Consider the following 17,811-nt stretch of genomic DNA (forward strand, 5'->3'; position numbering starts at 1 on the left):
GTTTCAGATTGTTACTTATAATCTTTGTTCCTGTATGTTTTTGTGGCAAAAAAGACTAAATGTTTAGCAAACAAAAACCATCGTCTAGTTTTCACTTTTAACAGTATCATTGTGTTTGACAGCTGTTTGGGAATATTGCAATTGACGAAGTTGGAGACAGTGCCATCAACCAACATAACAACTTCAGGACCTTTGTAGAGGCTCTTATGCTTCTCTTTAGGTGCTTTTATATGTAACTCTGTAAACCTATAATATACATTTCCATGCATGCCCCAGTCTCTCTTGAGGTCATTCAATTCTGGATAGGTAAAATAATCTTTTTGTATGTTTGAAGGAGTGCAACGGGTGAGGCATGGCACGAGATCATGTTGGCGTGTCTTGGGGGTAAGGAATGTGACCTCAAGTCAGGGAATACAGATCCAGATTGTGGCAGCCAGTTTGCCTACCTCTACTTTGTGTCGTTCATCTTCTTCTGTTCATTCTTGGTGAGCCCCCGGGTTATCCCAGTTACTGATCGACATAACATAATATAATATTACATGACACAACACAGTGCAATGCAATGCCACACAGCATGACAAAACACATTATAACATACACATAACTAGGGATGGCATAACACGACAGCACAACATAAGATGACTTGACAAAACTTAACATAACATCATGTGACCGATCATAACATCGTAACATAATGTATCACGATATAGTATATCATAACGTAACATGAAATACCACATTGTAACCTGACATATCGTAAAATTGCATGACATAACTTGGTATAACGTAATATGACATAATAAGACATAACAAGACTAACAATAACATAAAATTGTCCATCTTTTAGTTAAAGCTGATTAAGTAAATTAGCATTTCACGTCACAGCTATTAAACCAGTGATTTTGTGAAATCAGTGGCTGTTTGTAACTTTTTTTGTAACTTTTCTGTTTGTATGTGTGTCGCTGTGTGTGTTTGTGTGCATGCATGCGTAGATGCTGAATCTGTTTGTAGCTGTTATCATGGACAACTTTGAGTACCTGACTAGAGATTCATCCATACTAGGACCTCACCATTTGGATGAGTATGTCAGGATATGGGCGGAGTATGACCCTGCTGCCTGGTGAGTTATATAACGCCTATACTCAGGTATAAAGAGGCACAAGCACAAGGAACAGATCTGTTTACACATGTAGTACTTGCACATATATTCATAAAAATATACTTTTAAGAGTTTGTACATACAACAACAAAGACACTATTTAAAACCTGATATTTAGACACCTTTAATGCATGTTTTTCTCTATATTTTAATAAGCTTGCCCACACAGAGAGACCCAAGAAGTTAAAGCGGCTACTTCTCCTTAATTTTGAGATTTTCTTTTCTTTTTTTGGTGTGAAGACTTTTTTTTAAAGTGATACAGTGAACAAGAGAATTGAACACATACAAGCATCGGCTTTTTAAAACATTAATTTACTAAAGAAATAGCTGCAAGGGGGCTGTAACGGATCTGAGTATAACCTCATCAGACATCTGGTTATCTCTCTCACACCGTACAACCCCTCCCACTCTGTCCTCACCTTTACTGTAAACTCCCTTCACCCCTTCCTAACACTCTCCCTCTTCTGGAATCGGTATACTGTCAAAAACTTAACAAGCAAACTTCTACACTCCAAACTGAAGCTTCCGTGTAGTCCAAATGTATATTGTAGACATGCTAAGTTTCATGGTATCTGTATTCCAGTGCCTGTGTTTTTCCCTCATGCCTACCTATAGAATGCACTACTATAAATAGAAAATACAAATAATATGGTGTGCAATAAATATGCTGTGCACCATTTCTATTGTACAGTTGTGTTAGGATTGCCTTTCTTGAGACTAACATGCTATTTTTTAACCTCTAAGGAAACCAAGTAATAAACAAAGAAGAAGAAGAGAATACAATAAGAAGGCACTGTTTAGGACAACTTTAAACAGAATGTGCCATTCAGTTATGTTTCTGCTATTTCTGTATGTGCATGTAGAGTTTGTATAAGTGCATTCAAGTGATGTCGTAAGAGTCAGTTTTTACAGTTCTTCTATATTGTAAAGTATTTCCAGATACTGTGTTCTTGTCAATCTTGTATTCTTCCTCCCAATGTCCCCTCTTCTTTCTTGATGTGTGTGCCTGTGTGTGTGCGCGTGCGTGTGTTTTTCTTGTGTGTGTGTGCGCGTGTTTGTTAACTCCCTGTATTCTTCTTGCAGCGGGCGCATACATTATAAGGACATGTACAGTTTATTACGAGTTATCGACCCGCCTCTTGGCTTAGGCAAGAAATGCCCCCATAGGGTGGCCTGCAAGGTTTGACTTCCATTCAAACAAAACTTCTTAAATCACACTTGCTAGCCACAGCATCCAGGAATGGAGTGAATGCCGCTTTGTTTTCTTCTTCATTTCAACTTTAAAACTTTGTTTCCACCATTATCGACTTGCATTCTGAACTGCTGAGAGAATGTGCGGGACAATGCAGACACCCAGAGAAGCATGCGAAATGCATTAACCGAAATAGGGAGGGGGAATTCACATCAAGGCGTTTTATCATGTTGGAAAAAATAATCTTTTTTTATAAATATATGAGCATTTTTTTTCCTTTTGCTTGCTGTGGAGACATGGCTATAATGTAGCAAGCTACGGTCGCCCACTGTAGTGTTGCATTGTTCTTGGTTGTTGGGGGGTTGGGGGAACGACAGAAACTGCATTGACACTTCTTCCCTCACTCCTTCCTCTTCCTTTTCCTCTCCTGTCTGAGCAGGAGCAGCTTGGCGCCCGCTGTCAGGCTCTGCCTGTTCTGTTCTTGCACAGAATTATCTTCTGATACTACAAGAGGATATTTATTCCTTAAATTCTTCCTCTTGCTCGCCTCCCTATCCACTGTCATTTACCCTGTTCTCTGATATGACAACCTGTTAGAGAGTACTGTTACTCAAAGAGAAGCCACACAGCCAAAACAGTCTCTCCAAATCCTCCCAATAACCTTGTCTCTCTGTTGTTGTTTTTTTTTTTAAACATTGTTTCAGTCATCTCTCTCTCTCTCTCCTGCTTTCTGTCTATCTTTCTCTAAAATCTTTTCTGCTACTCTTTCACTCTCTCTCCATTGTATATCTCCTTCTTGGAATATCTGCATCTCTCTCTTTCTTGTTAACGGGGTGGTGGCATGGCTGATGATGCAGTGGCAGGATCAGTTGCAGGGAAATGTATGACATGCTGAGGCACATGAGTCCTCCACTAGGCCTCGGGAAGAGGTGTCCAGCTCGGGTGGCCTACAAGGTCAGAAAGGCCCCCATCTTCACCCAAGTCTTCTATGGGTGATGTGGGTTTTTTGGGGGGGAAGGCTATCTAGAACAATGATTTAAATTATCAACGTGGTGTAAACTTTTAGTGTCATTGTTTCTTTGGTTCTGTTCCTGTTTCTTTTTGTGGAAAGTGGGGGTGGGCTGGTCGGTGTTGTGACGTTGTGTGGTGATGTGGGACTTGTGGGTGGAGGTAGCAGGATGGTTAGGTTGACGGGTTTAGATAAGGGGTCTGTATCCACAGGAGGGGATGACAAAGAGGGATCTTCTCAGCTCATTTGCACCGTGTACAGCTCACATACACAAAAGCACAAAAGGCACACACCTCACGATTAGTAGTGTCCTCGTTTAACTGTATAGATCAATGCTGTATGAAGACATTAAGACACCTATTAAGCAGATAAACGTGTCACACATGTAGGCACCCTTCAATACATACACTTACACAGAAGCATGCGTGTGCAGCAGGGCTTGGAAGGTCCATTAGACTTATGTCCTCTGACTCGTTCCATCCTGTGGATGAGGTAGACGCATACACAGAAACACACAGAAATAGGTCATATCAACCTACACAGATATTTTCTGTTACTTCTCATGGTAGAGAGAGCAGAAGGGCTTGTGTCAGTGATGTGTTTTCCTCAGAGAGCCTTTGGTTGCCATACAGAAGCAGTTCTTTTTCTGTCACCCTTCATGTAGCAGCTCCAAGCCCCCAAGCAGCCTTTTCTATCTGCAAGTCCAATCTTCTCTTTGTCCTTTGGTTCTGTCGTCAATGCAGTTCTATTCTGTTTCCAGCCCCCCCCCCCCCCCATTATCTCTGCATATTGCTCCCTTCTCCACACATGTACACTCCCTCACTTTCCCCCCTGCATGGCCAGTCCCCACCAACACCACCGCATCACTCCTGCACATGCCCTATTTGTCAAGTACAATACAGGTACAATGGATATCATGCAAACCGTTAGATTAAGAATATACTAAACATTAATAACACATTTACATTACATGCTACACGTGATCAGGTTAAAAAAAATCATTTTCAGATTACTGTTAGCCTGAGGAGGCAGCAAGCCACACAATCTGTAGGCACAGACGATCACTCCATTGCTTTCTCCACCTCCCACTTCTCTTCCAGTAGAGCTGGGGCAAATAGTGCAGAGATTTTACATGATTTAAAGCTGCATGTGATTAAACACGTTTATCCGATTACATAAAAGAAGTCAAGATTGCTGACGTTGTGATCTGATACAATGTGCTATTTGACCCAAGCTTTTTAACTCTCTACTTTTCTGTTTTTCAATTGAACATTTTATGTTTAACACCTGCCATCATCCAACTTGGGCCTATAAACTTTCAAACTATGAGCCTCCTTCCTGAAATGTAAAAGTAAAAATACCAAAATGTATCCTGGTAGGTGTGCTTAGCATTCTATAATGCTTTTTATGCATGGTTGAGCATCTTTGTCTTCTCTGATAAATATTACTAGATCCAAATTTATTTAGCATAAGTCTCAATTTGCTTTCCAGACGAATCTAAATCTTAACTAGGACCTTCCATCCAGTCCACCTAATAGCTATCCTTTTAGCGTCGCTGCTTTTAACCCTTGATCTATTCTCTCCTGAAGAGAGACAGCATGGCTTTTCAGGCAGGACTGCTTGCTTTATTTTTTTTCCCTTTACAGACACAGCCAACTAAGTATGGCAGTGATTCCTTTTCTTTTTTTACATTACATTGTTTTGACTTTTATTTTTCTATTTTCGGTCACTTTTTCTCTTTATGTGCTCCAGCTCATAACCTATTGATTTTTCTTTCTCTATCATCTCTTTCCCTTAAGCTTTCCCTTTCAGTTCTTATTATATCTGTTTTCTGGCAGAAGAAATATTTCGCTTCACCTCATATTTCCTACACACGCCTGGATTATGTTCACCTGAAAAATCATTACGCGTCTTAGCACCAGAACAACGCTTCCATGGTGGGCTTTTTTTTTTGTTTTTGTTGTTGTTGTTTTTTTTCCTCTTTTTCCACAGAACGCTGCTCTCTCTCACCTATTAACCCTTCGAGTCTATACCCATTTGTTCACACATTTGACATCAGAAAATGTCAGCGTAGCCTCATTGTCTACTATTTTTCTTAATGCCTCCTATAACAGCCACATTAAAGCAATCACAAACTCATTTTAATGTCGCCAACAGAGGATGCTTTCTGTGTACAGCTGCACAGCTGCTTGTCCTGTGAGGCATATTGTGCCTGCATTGCATGCTGCATGGGGGTGGAATGCGTAAGAAGGATTTGGGGGGAAAGACGGATTAAAGGAGAGGCATATTTTTGGAATGTGGGGACGGGGGAGATGCATGGTGCGCTGCATGTCTTGGATGTCGCCGGGTTGTTGTCTTTTGTCACCAAACATGCATGAACGTCACTCTGTTAGTTGATGTAAGTCGTATTATTCGTGTGTGTTTGTTACTAACCAACAAGACCCGCAAAGGATAAAACCAATAAACAAAAACCACAGTGTTCCTCTTTCTTAGACCAGTCCCTCGGTTGGCTTATTGGTTTATCATCTGGTCTCTGTTGTTTTCACTGTGAACCTCCAAAGCACTAGGGGGAGCTCTGGATAATAGTAACTGCTGCTCAGCCTGTTCCTGGACAGTTATGAAGCAAATAAGAATGTGATTCTGAAAAAGTCTCCACTAATCAATTTGTGACTTAGATGTTTAAAAATGAACAAGAATTTGGGCATTACTATGACTCTCTTGTCACTTCAGCACTCATAATCACATATGTGCCTAATTTGACACTTAAGTCTGAGCCACTATAGGCAGACAGACAGACAGAGTCAGGGCCTGCTGCAGATGCTATGCACAGCTCCTTCAACTACCGAACCCACCCTCTCTTCCCTTCTCCCCACTCTCCTTCCCTGCTACAAGCTCAGAGCCCTTCCCCCTTTTCACCTGGAGGTTCCACATACACCCCACCTTCTCCTCAATGTTCTTACTGCCTGACTGGCTTCCTCGCAGAGATTGCTCCGTATGGATCTGCCCGTGGCTGATGACAACACGGTCCACTTCAACTCCACTCTCATGGCCTTGATCCGCACAGCGCTGGATATAAAGATTGCCAAGGGTACGGACAATTTGACTTTCACTTGTCACATTTTCACATGCTTTCTTCTTCCTTCTCTCTTAACCCCAACATCCTCAAAGCAGAATTGTCTTTTCTATGCTGAACCAGAAACTTCGAACTCTTCTTGATGCTCAATCCTCTATACAGCAACTGATGTGTTGTTATTTCTATATGTAGAACTTTTCTAGATTTAGTGTGAGGCTGAAGGTGAGACTGAATGTAGCCCTTCAGCTCACAAAGTTGATTGCTTGTGTTTCACTTCAGTTGTGAGCTTATCTTAATTACATGACTAATAAAAGGAACCTTTTTTTTCTGTTTGTCTGTTTCCATGTTTGTATGTCTTTTCCCCCTTTTCCTTTCAATCTGAATGGCTATAAACAATGTGTGTTGTTTTGTGTGTATGGGTAAACTTTCTTAATGTGCATTTTTCTGTGTTTTGTGTTCATTTGTGTTCTCATACTTGGGCATGGATGTCCATACATCTGTGTGTGTATCTGCATGTGTGTGCATGCTTCTGTTTTTTTAATGAATATGTCTAGGTGGTATCGACAAACACCAGATGGATGCAGAGCTAAGGAAAGAGATGATGGCAATCTGGCCCAACCTCTCCCAGAAGCATCTGGATTTGCTGGTGACACCACACAAGTGTAAGTGACCAGAGTTTGGGTAAACCACAGCAGTTCCATTTTCTGCAACCACCTAATGCTCCACCATTGTTCCTCTCCATGCCCCCTGAGGTCCGCTTCTCGAAACCAGTCTTTTTCCAGTGCTGCACCCTCTGAATCAGCTTTCAGATCTGTCTCACACATCAGTACTCAGATTGTGTGAAAATGATCATGAAGAAACAGAAGCACTGAAACAAGCTGCATGGTAGACACAAAACAGCTCCGCACACCCACGCAATAGTGCAGTATCTTGAAGTGGAGATCAATAAAACTGACTGAGACTGAACTACACAAGGACAACAGCTCTTGACTGAAAAAACCCTTTCTCCATCATCACTGAATATATCGAAAATGTCCAATGGGTGGCAGTGCAATAATACAGTCTCCTGCAATTCTAATGCATTACACTCCTCCCCTAATCCCCAATTATCCAAAACAAGGAAAAGAAAAACTACATTAAATAAACTACAACACTGGTTCAAAGATTCAGTCTTTCAGGTGGTATTCGTACTTGTTAAAGGCAGTGCTCTGCTTGTTGTTTCTCTGTAGAAACTGGAGTCTGTTAACTGCTACATACCCTCAGAAGTAACCTGAGCTTACTGGGATGAATTTTGGTTGATTGTTGGAGACCACTTCTTCTGGTTATCCATAAAAAGCTAAAAATTATGGAAATGTGAAATACCCACTTGAATCATGGGGAAGTCATGCTTGCCCATCATATTGCCACAGGGGCTGGCCACTTCTATCACAGCAGCGGAGCCTCAGCTGAAAGTGTCATTGCCTGGCATGTGCTGCAGTTCTTTACCACCACCCCTTTCCAGATGGAGCCACCACAACTAGCTTCTTGCAAATGCTTTCATGTGGCAGATGGCCACATGTTCGTGATGTAGGCCATTCAGCGTATTTGCTCTTTGAACTGTAGGAGCTATGACCGTCACTTCCTAGAAGACCCATCTTTGAACCACACACAGCCCAGTTGGATGTCTATAAGAATGTCTCGAGTGCGTCATCGTGTACGTGATTTGGCCATCTGTTCTAAGACCTTTGTGAGTGAGACAAAAAAAGTAATATTCTTCTTCTTTACCCATTTTACTGCTTCCCATCTAAAGAAATGTATCTGCATTTTCATTTCCTGATGACTTTCAATAATACTCTGTCATGGTTAAATACCGTAAGTATGGATACCCAATGCTGCTTTTTCAATGCAGCCAGAGTGGGGATGGCTGGCTCTGTGCCCGGGAATTGCCAAGAGTGCTCTCTAATCATTAATGAGGGTAAACTTCCTCCTGTAATAATATTTATGAAACTTCTTTCCTTCGGAGAATGACAGAGTGTACTTTCTTATGCATTTGGGCGTATTTCCTCTCTGACTCACTCATGACGTAAATTCAGCTGACTTTTCCTCACGTCCTTCCATCAAATGAATAATGACAGTAACAGACCCTGATGATTTATTTCAGGCTAGCTGCAGTGACTTCCTGCTATGATTGTGAACTACTGCTGTGTTGCTTTTTGGCATTTTTAATGCTGCCTCACACTTAAAGGGCTTTCTTTGCATGCTACAATACAGTACATGGAAAAATTCTGCATGCGTTGGCCATAATAGGTCAGCAGCCCAAGAAAAAAAAAGGTAGTTGTGAACTTTTGCTAGTTCAGGGTTACAAGACTGAAGCTACCATCTGTGTCCAACAGGTGGCGGTAAAGTATTCATTTGCAATCACAAAATTACAAAATGAATACTGCATTTTTCCCCTCCTTAAACTCACAAACGCAAGAGTCACCATTCCTCAACATTCACACTTCTACCCATTTCTGTGCCTGAGATCAGAGGGTGTCCTACTATAGATAAACCTTCTACAGATGTCTTTTCACTCCGTGGCAGGCAGCTTTATAGACTAGGGGCAAATCTCTCTTTTTACCATTAGTTATATTGAGGAAAAACACAGAGTCCTAAAGTATAAATCAGTAGTTGCTCTCATTCTGTGATGCTTTGATGTGCACAGATTGTATCTCTTTTTAAACGATTTTAATCATTTTACTGGAGACCACAGTTTGTTTAATATTACACAGTAAACATGAGCCATATATCAGAAGGAGATTGTTCAGTTACAGCATTGTACTTGTGACACATAAAAGTGCTTTTTAGAGTTAACTGAAGTTTTTAATCAGCCTGGCAGTGAAAAGACTATTTTCTCGTATGTTCATGTATGCAAGTGCTTCCTGTGCGCTTGCCTCACACCTCTCTACCATTCCTCATGCTCAAAGACCAAAGAGCCTGATCCTGCAGGGTAACTTGTCATTCTCTCTGCAGCGACCGACCTGACAGTGGGGAAAATCTATGCCGCCATGATGATCATGGAGTACTACCGGCAGAGCAAGATCAAACGTTCCCAGGCTCTTCGTGATGAGCAGGTACTGCCTGTCTCCAGTGAAGTAACACTCTACCTGCATCCGATCCTTTAAAATTAAAGGCAGACTGACGTGCTGAAACCGAGGCCACAGGTCTGTAACTTCATCTATACAAGCCCGGACTGTGACAGCATTCGTTCAGATTAGGGAAGCGTGTCCATTCAATTACCTATAAAGGCAAACGCAATAACTTCACAAAGGTAATGCTCAGAAACAATGCTGCCACCTTCTGGGCAAAGTTTGTTACACTAGCACTGAAATTCTTGAGGAAAAAAAACGTTTTCCTCATACAGAATGTAGCAGATTATTTTTTTCACATTAAGCTAAAATGTTGTCACAATCCCAAATGTGCCCATGCCTGAACCTGATGGGAATCTTCACAATGGCTTCTTTAGCTGAGCTTGTTTCTTTCCTATATCAACTGCTTGTAACAATACACTACCTTCTAACTCCCTGTTACCCATGCTTGTCACCTTGGAAAGGTATAGACCTCCCTCACAAGATGATGTGTTATCAATGCTGAAATTATGTGATTCTTAACATTATTATTCAGCCGTAATATAAAGGTCTGCTTGCCCTTAATATTGTCATTGCACGTGTTATGTATTATGAGATACTTCTCATGATGTTCCCGAAACATCAGCAAGCCACTGCCTTCTTTATTATTTCTGATCCTCATTATTTTCTCCTGCCTTCAGTCCTTTGCAATGTTCCACATCCACACACAGACGCATTTCTCACACAATTGTTTTTATACATACTTTTTATCACACAGTCTGCGGTGTGACTTTACTAGAGCCTCAGATCTCAGCTACCATATTATCTAGAAATGCAAAGAGAGATCTATGCAGTGTTTCATTATAGAAAACGCAGCTAGGCCAGACCGGATCACACAAGTTTTAGATGTGCTTTACTTGTTGGGGTTCACATTGTGTTTATTCCTTGCAAACTAATTGGGATGCTTGCTACAGTATTTTCACATAAGTAAATTGAAAAACAAAAGAAAAATAATAAAATAATTTAACAACTAAATAAAATTTTAGATTTAAGTGGTTATTAGTGGACATTAGGCAGTTGTAACAAATGTAGCAATTCTTATTTGACACGTGCCATCGTGTACTTTACCTGCCTGCTACCGGCTTCTTGCTGTGTTTCTTTGCTACAGTGTCCTCTATCATTTTAGAATAGGATCTTTTTTTTTTAATTGTCCTGCAAATGTTTTTTTTTCTTCTCTTTTTACATACCCACCCCCACCCATTAAATTTCAGCCTGTTAATGCATCAGATGACAACCGTAATGTGATAGTTTGCTGTATGAAGCTCTGGATGCAGTGGTTGAATCCCGCTTCCTCACTGATCGTCATTTTGCTTTGATCCCAGAATGACATCTGAGTCTGCTCATCTCTCTCCTTCTGCTAGCTGCTGGGCATTCGTTGCTCTTGCATTCATCCCTCTTCCATTCTCCCGTTTGCCCGGTCTCGCTTCAACCGGCAGCCCCCTCTCTCTATCCCCTCTCTTCATGCTCTGCCCTTGTTCCCCCTCCCCATTTCCCTGTCAGTCTGCCTGATAGCTGGCGACGGCCATGTTGTATATCTCACACAGAATCGAACGCCATTACTATTTCAGCGCGTGGAGCCACCTACCCCCTCCCAGGATGGGGGTCCGGGACTTAACAATGCCCTGCCTCCTCCTGAGATGACAGACACCACCAACAGCCTGTGAGTTGGACACTTCTGGATTATTTTCACTTTACAGGAACAGGTTTGCTGAAGAAAGACATACCCTTGACTTGTTAATATGTGTTTGTGTGTGTGTCACAGGCCGGTGGAGGGAGGTGTCCCAGAAAGCCAGTCGTGGGTGACGGCTCGCGCTCAGGAAATGTCTCAGAAGGTTGGCAGCTGGAGCCCTGAGGGACACCCTGTGGATGGCCTGGGAAGCATGACCAACTCTCAGGTAAAAGCTCACACACACACACACACACACACACACACACACACTGGAAATGGCACAATAAGCTGGCCAGAGACCACACAGATAATAGTTTGTGCCGTGTTACTTGATGTAGCTCCCAATTACAACTGAGGACAATTACGTGGTAAAATCTTCACTGTTCAAGTTTGTAATTCCGTATCCAGGCTCAGCGGTGACCTGCTCATTCATAACACCTGATTTTTATAGAGGATTAGATCAAATCAGGGCAGCTGATAAGTTTATTTAGTTTTTTTCCCAGTATGTTCATTGTTAGGAATACTCTTCCATTCTTATGGTGTCGTAAGTTCAGAGCTCAGACTGCATCACCGTTACTGCACTGTTGCCTTTATCATTTTACTGAAGTTGTTACACTTATTTCCTGCAGTTCCTCTATTTTGGATTCTTCAGAGATCACTAACATTGAACATTTCTTTGATTAGCTCCATCTCTCAAACCTGTCTCTACACACAAGTCTTTTTATTTTATTTTATTTCTTTAAAATCTCACTGAATTGTTCAGTGGCTATATATCTCTGCATCTCATTTGACTCAGACTGGTTCATGTCTCTGTTTTCATGCCGTTAAACATGTCTGCTTGTAGACCTCGTGCGGGGGGAGGGTGGGGGTCTGGCAGGTGCATGCATCTGTCAGCCCTCTTATTGTAGCCACCTGTCCACAATCAGCAGAGCTCTAAAGGAACGACTAAACTCAGCAGCCAGAGAGACAACCTGATATTCTTTGATTATCAGTTCAGATTTAACTAAAATGCGATTTACTCCAAACAAAATCGAATTTTGCAAATTTGCTACATAAAATTTGCATGTTTCTGATTAAAAAAAACCCCCAATATACTGGATTTTTGATAACTGCAGTGCAGCTGACCCACCAGTGCAGTTTCAGTTTTACATAACCTCATTTAGTGCCCACAATGTACCAGGACCTGCACCTGGCTAACATTATCATCCGATCAGATTTCTTTTTTTCTTTCTTTTTTTCCCCTCATGCCTCTTTTTGGCTGCACGTGGTTTTTTCCTCCCAGAATCCACTCCTGCCGTGACTCACAACCTCCTCCATCTGGCATTGAGTGCCACTAAACAAAAAGGGAAACAACAAATCACCTTCTGCTGGCATTTGTTGCAACTCAAGTGACAGCAGCATATGCAAACACAAAATTGGATTTTGGTTGGAGTATTTTCTAAAGACCAAAACACACAATTTCCTTTTTTCCTTCTTAATTTAAAAATGAAAACAACAATTAAAGACCAAATTATCCAACTGACATGATTTTCCTCTGGGACCTTCAGCTTTCTGCTCTCTTTGGATAACCTTTCCACCTTACCCCCCTCTCCTCCTCCCTATTAGTTTTCATGGCAGCCAATCACACCACCTCCTGCTCTCCTGCTCTGTTTACAGACGGTAGAGATGAGAGAGATGGGGCAGGATGGTTACTCGGATACTGAGCACTTTCCACCAATGGAAGGCCACGGCAGGGCCGCTTCCATGCCCCGCCTCCCAGGCGACAACCAAGTGAGCAGCATTCTCACCTTTCCACTGTCCGTTGTCCTCATTGTGTCCGCTCCTTATCTCCTTTTGTTTGGAACGATGACATTCACAAAGGTCTGACTCGTTGCTTATGGATTTCTTGCTGCGGCCTCTTGAATCCAGAGTGGAGAATGTTTGGGACGAGGTTGCGAACGACAAACTTTTACAATCACTGGTTACATTTTGTGCTGGGTGACGTGGTTGCAACCATGATGTCCGCTAGCATATCATGACAGTATTTCAGGGTAAAACATGTAAATGTTTTGCTGACATGTTGACCTCCAGGCTTGGGTTCACAAGGACCACAGCAAGGCAAAGTCAGACCTTTCATTCCTTTCTTTTTCTTTTCTCCCGACTGTTTTGCTTTTCTCTTCCCCTTATCTCTCTTTCACCTGCATGGAGGTGTTTTTAGAAATGCGGTTGCCTTGTTTTCCATCCCACACCCTCATCCATGTTAAACTGTTTCATATCTCGGTGAGTGCTCTGGTTGTCATTCACACATGACACATTTATAAACCACACACAGACATGCGCAGTTCTCTACCCCCACACCCACCCCACATTATTTCTTCTTCTTTTGTCAGGACCATGATTTATTTATCTTTTTTTTTTCTCGTTTTGCTAAACTGTCTCTTCCTTCCTAGCAGAGGTTTTCCAAGTGCCGAACCGGGCTCCCCCCCCCCCTTTATTAGCAGGACTGGTTCTAGTATGATGTTGAGTGTTACAGATGTGTGCGTGTTTGTGTTCTGGAGCTTGTTTTTATATGTGTTTTTCGCTGATTATCATCATTGATGTTGTGACCGTGTTTCTGTTGATTGAGCACTTTCATGGTGATCTTGTCTGTATAACACTCTCGTGGCACCAATCACCCCCAGTATTTGTGGTAAGTGTATCTCTTCCACCCTCGCTGCTGCTTCGGTGTCTAATCGGACCTTCTTTCTCTGTCCCTCCTTTTCTCTTTCTCTCTCTTTCATCTCTCCACTCTGGCACCCCATCCTCTTTTTGGGTTGAACCTCAATCTAACGCTTTTAAACTTGTACTCCTCTTCACCCTTCCTCTTTGATCACTGCATATCACACCATCCCTGTCTCCCTTCCTTCTCTCCCTCTCCCCATCACTTCTCCTCCTTGTTTTGTGTTTGCGCCACATCCATACATTTGGTGTATTTGTGGCATTGTTTGTGTGTGTGTGTGTGTGTGTCTTCTCTGTGCTCATACAGCAGCGGAGGAAAGGGAAGCAACGTGGCAGTAACCTCAGTGTATGTACCCTGTCTTCTCTGTCTTCTCCCTCCTCCCCTTTCTCTTTATTCAAGCCCCCTTCTCAAACATGTCTTTGTGTTGTGTGTTTTTTTCTGTGTGTGTGTTTTTAAGCAGGGGTTTTCTTAAGATGTATTAAAGCAACCATTTTTAGCATGAACTCATATGCAAGTCCAGTTTCCAAACCAATCGTACTGACCCTTAACTACTTCACTCGTGCACTTAATGCAGAAAGTTTGGATTCGGGCTGAACTCTGCTTGTCCCTTCTCATCATTTACGGTCATATGACTGTCTCCGGGTCTTCTGTATCTCTGTCTCTCTTTACTCAGCTGCTGCTCCTGGTGCTTCGTTGTCTCATGTCCTCATGCCTGTGTGCTTATCTTTGTGTTGTTGCTGTTAACAGTCTCCATTATGAGTCTCCATTCACGACTGCCTACTTGCATGCTAGAACTTAGATCTTTTTGTTTGAGTGGGTGTATGCTTGCGTGAATGTATGTGGTGTGTGGTTAGAGTGTCAGAAACAAGGAGGGATATGGACATATGTGCATATGAATGGATATGTTTATAGGATTCTCAGTGCTACTTCTGTGAGGCCACTTAATCTGCCAACCCATCATCTGTAATTTAATCTGTGACAATTCACAATGACTACAAAACTTGCTCAGCTCAGCTGCAAAAAGGATTTAGCACTGAAGTAACCTGATATGATTTTCATGCCCAGGTCAGCAACTTGTGGCACCATAGGCGCTGTCCTGCTGTCCTGTCCTGCCTCAGGTCACGAGGCCTCGGCACTGCAGAGGAATGTCGTTAGCAGACTCAGGACATCCTCTATGTACATGCATGGTTGCAGGGAAGCACGCTGAGACAGAGCAGAAACAGAAGAGTTTTGTGCAGCCTGGAATGCGCCATGTTCGAGGGCAATAATGGGTGGTGAAAATGGAGACGTGCTGAATTGACCCTTCTGTCCCCTTTTTTTCTTTAACATTACAAGTTACAGAAGCATGGAAGGCATGGTCGCTTGCCATCATCTCTTTCCCTGTGCTTCCTTTTGAATTTTTTTTTAATCTTCTGTATCAGGGGTCGGCATCTGAGCCCTGCACCAGGTTTGAATGTTAATACAACACTGCACTGGCCTTGCTTTAGCCATGCTTAGCTACTGAAATACATGGATGGATTGTTTACAAGCACTAAAATTGGCTAATGGGTTTTTTTGCCGACCCCTGCCTTATAAATTGTATGCAATGTCTCTGTTTTTGAAGTAGCATGATTGGGGGTCTATGATTTGGTATAGGTTAAAGGAAGAAGATGCGTTGAGGGCTTTCGTAGAAACAGACCCCAGTTAAACCCATATATACACCCCTATACATATCTGTTATCCCATTGTATAAATGAAACACCAACCTGACATTCAAAGGAAACACCTCTCCTTGCATTTCTCTCTCTCCCTCCATCCCTCGGTGGTTTCTTTCTCTTCCTCTCTTAGACCATCAATGACAGCAGTCCAATGAAACGCTCCGCCTCCTCCCTGGGCCACAGCAGGTCTGGGCGTGGTCACAGAGACAAAGGAGGGGCAGACGACTACAACATGGAGCATGCAATCCCAGAAGAGGGAAGAAGTTCCAGACACGGACACCGGCGAAAAGACCGGAGCCATCGGGCATCTGAGAGGTCCCTCTGTCGCTACACTGAGGCTGACACAGGTGGGTGAAACCACAAACACACACACATTTTTTGCATAATTGATCATTTGACAGGTACTGTAGAAGATATTTCCACTATCTAGAACTCATTTTCTCCAAACGTCTCACCTTCTGCAATAAATGAATCCAATTTTTGTACAACTGAACAAAAAGCACATAAAAGTCTTTTTGTTGTTGTTGTTGTTGTTTAGCCATTACTTCCAAGGGCTGCTAGAATGTGTCGCTGGAGTGCAATAATAACGAACCCCTCTAAACACTCTGTCATCAGGCCTGGGCACAGACCTAAGCACAACCACTCAGTCTGGCGACCTCACGTCAAAAGACAAGGATCGAGACAGGGATCGCGGCCGTTCCAAAGACCGTAAGCACCACCACCATCATCACCATCACCACGGCTCTGTGGACAAGGAGCGCTATGTAGCAGAACGAGGGGGCGAGTACGTCCACAGGCACTCTCGCGACCGTGACCGGGAGCGAGAAAGGGACCGGCGCTGGTCGCGATCTCCCAGCGAGGGTCGCGATTGCGTGACACACAGACAGGTGGGCTCCTGGGGTATTGAGTGTACGTGATATCTAGGCTGGAAAAACACACCTGTTGGTTTTTGATGAGAAAAATAATTAAATAAATATGGGTCAAACACATTTCAAGTGGTCTAATATTGGGCCTCTAATTTGACAGTAGTTAACTGGTGGACTATCAGCTAGAAAAACCCCAATAACCTTTTCTGGCTGTAACCAAACACAGTGCTGTATAGTCTACATAAGGTGTAACTTTTTGATGTAGTTGTGTTACAAATGTTCCTCTGATTGGAAACTGTATAAAAAAGATAGATGTAGCGTGACATCACCTGTGGTTTGTGGACTACTGTTTTGAAAGCTTGTTTCAGTTTCTTGAATCACCATATGGTAGTGGCTTCACAAATACGGGCTAGCTGTACTTTAAAAAATACACAAGATATAAAATATAAACATAATCATATATTAAAATTAAAAATCATTCTGTAATAAATAAGAATTAAATATAACAATTAAGCCATAAACTCATTAGCAAAAAGTATTAAGTAATATGTGACAAACAGAATCATTTTCTTGTTGAAAGCCAGAAGGGTTGCCCCCTGCTGGCCAATAGAGAGAATGCAAGTTTAATGCACCAGTCTCAGAACCTAGGTCCAACTTTTAATAAGGTCTTCTGCCCTCAGATTAGAGGCCATTGTTTAATTGTTGGCATTGTGTTAATGACAGCAGATAGCATGTGTATCTTTATGTATATTTGTATATACATTTATGTTTCACTATATTCACATAAACATGCATTATTGTTGGTATAATAATGCAGAAATGCGTAAAAAGTGTTTGCTACCAAACCACCAACAACCAAACAAATATGCATAAAGAATGTATATTTGAGTACCTTACTGCTGTTCCCAGTTGCCCTGTCTAAATGTTCTGTCATGCCCTCCCCACTATGTTTCCTTATGACATTCTTTTCCAAGCTTATTGCCCACTATACTTTAGACCTAAATTTTCTTTGCTCATGAATTTTTGGTAATGCATATTATTTAGCTAAACACGCTGATTTTGTAATATATTTTTATAATTACTGCAGGAACAACAGCTTTTTTTAAAGGGGAGGAAGTGGATTTTCTTATTTGAATTTGTGTTATACATACATGCTACACAGCTTGCTCAAAATAATGCAAAACCAGACACATTTTATGTATGTGTAGTTACCATATTTACCCTGTACTGCATTTGTTATCCTGGAAATCAACCCTTTATCCTTCTTTTCTCCTGTCGTCTTTTGTTTTCTTTCCTCTGCGT

General features: G+C 42.0%; 1 protein-coding gene across 19 annotated transcripts in view; it reads left to right on the forward strand.

The window, feature by feature from the left end:
* cacna1aa (calcium channel, voltage-dependent, P/Q type, alpha 1A subunit, a) overlaps nt 1–17,811 on the forward strand; it is an 82,213-nt gene that overhangs the window by 60,329 nt on the left and 4,073 nt on the right. For 10 of the 19 annotated variants that reach the window (XM_040053244.1, XM_040053256.1, XM_040053307.1 and 7 more), the window contains 13 exons: nt 123–220; nt 335–485; nt 993–1,120; nt 2,243–2,339; nt 6,343–6,448; nt 6,988–7,095; nt 9,425–9,525; nt 11,124–11,239; nt 11,342–11,474; nt 12,905–13,018; nt 14,253–14,291; nt 15,774–15,990; nt 16,259–16,530. In XM_040053244.1, coding sequence (XP_039909178.1) covers nt 123–220; nt 335–485; nt 993–1,120; nt 2,243–2,339; nt 6,343–6,448; nt 6,988–7,095; nt 9,425–9,525; nt 11,124–11,239; nt 11,342–11,474; nt 12,905–13,018; nt 14,253–14,291; nt 15,774–15,990; nt 16,259–16,530 — 1,680 coding nt within the window. Of the gene's footprint in view, nt 1–122; nt 221–334; nt 486–992; nt 1,121–2,242; nt 2,340–3,208; nt 3,306–6,342; nt 6,449–6,987; nt 7,096–9,424; nt 9,526–11,123; nt 11,240–11,341; nt 11,475–12,904; nt 13,019–14,252; nt 14,292–15,773; nt 15,991–16,258; nt 16,531–17,811 lie in introns of all 19 variants that reach the window. The other 9 variants (XM_040053250.1, XM_040053261.1, XM_040053287.1 and 6 more) reach the window with 4 other exon arrangements.

Source organism: Simochromis diagramma, unplaced genomic scaffold (assembly GCF_900408965.1).
Source record: "Simochromis diagramma unplaced genomic scaffold, fSimDia1.1 OVJJ01000321.1, whole genome shotgun sequence".
Taxonomy (NCBI): Eukaryota; Metazoa; Chordata; class Actinopteri; order Cichliformes; family Cichlidae; genus Simochromis; species Simochromis diagramma.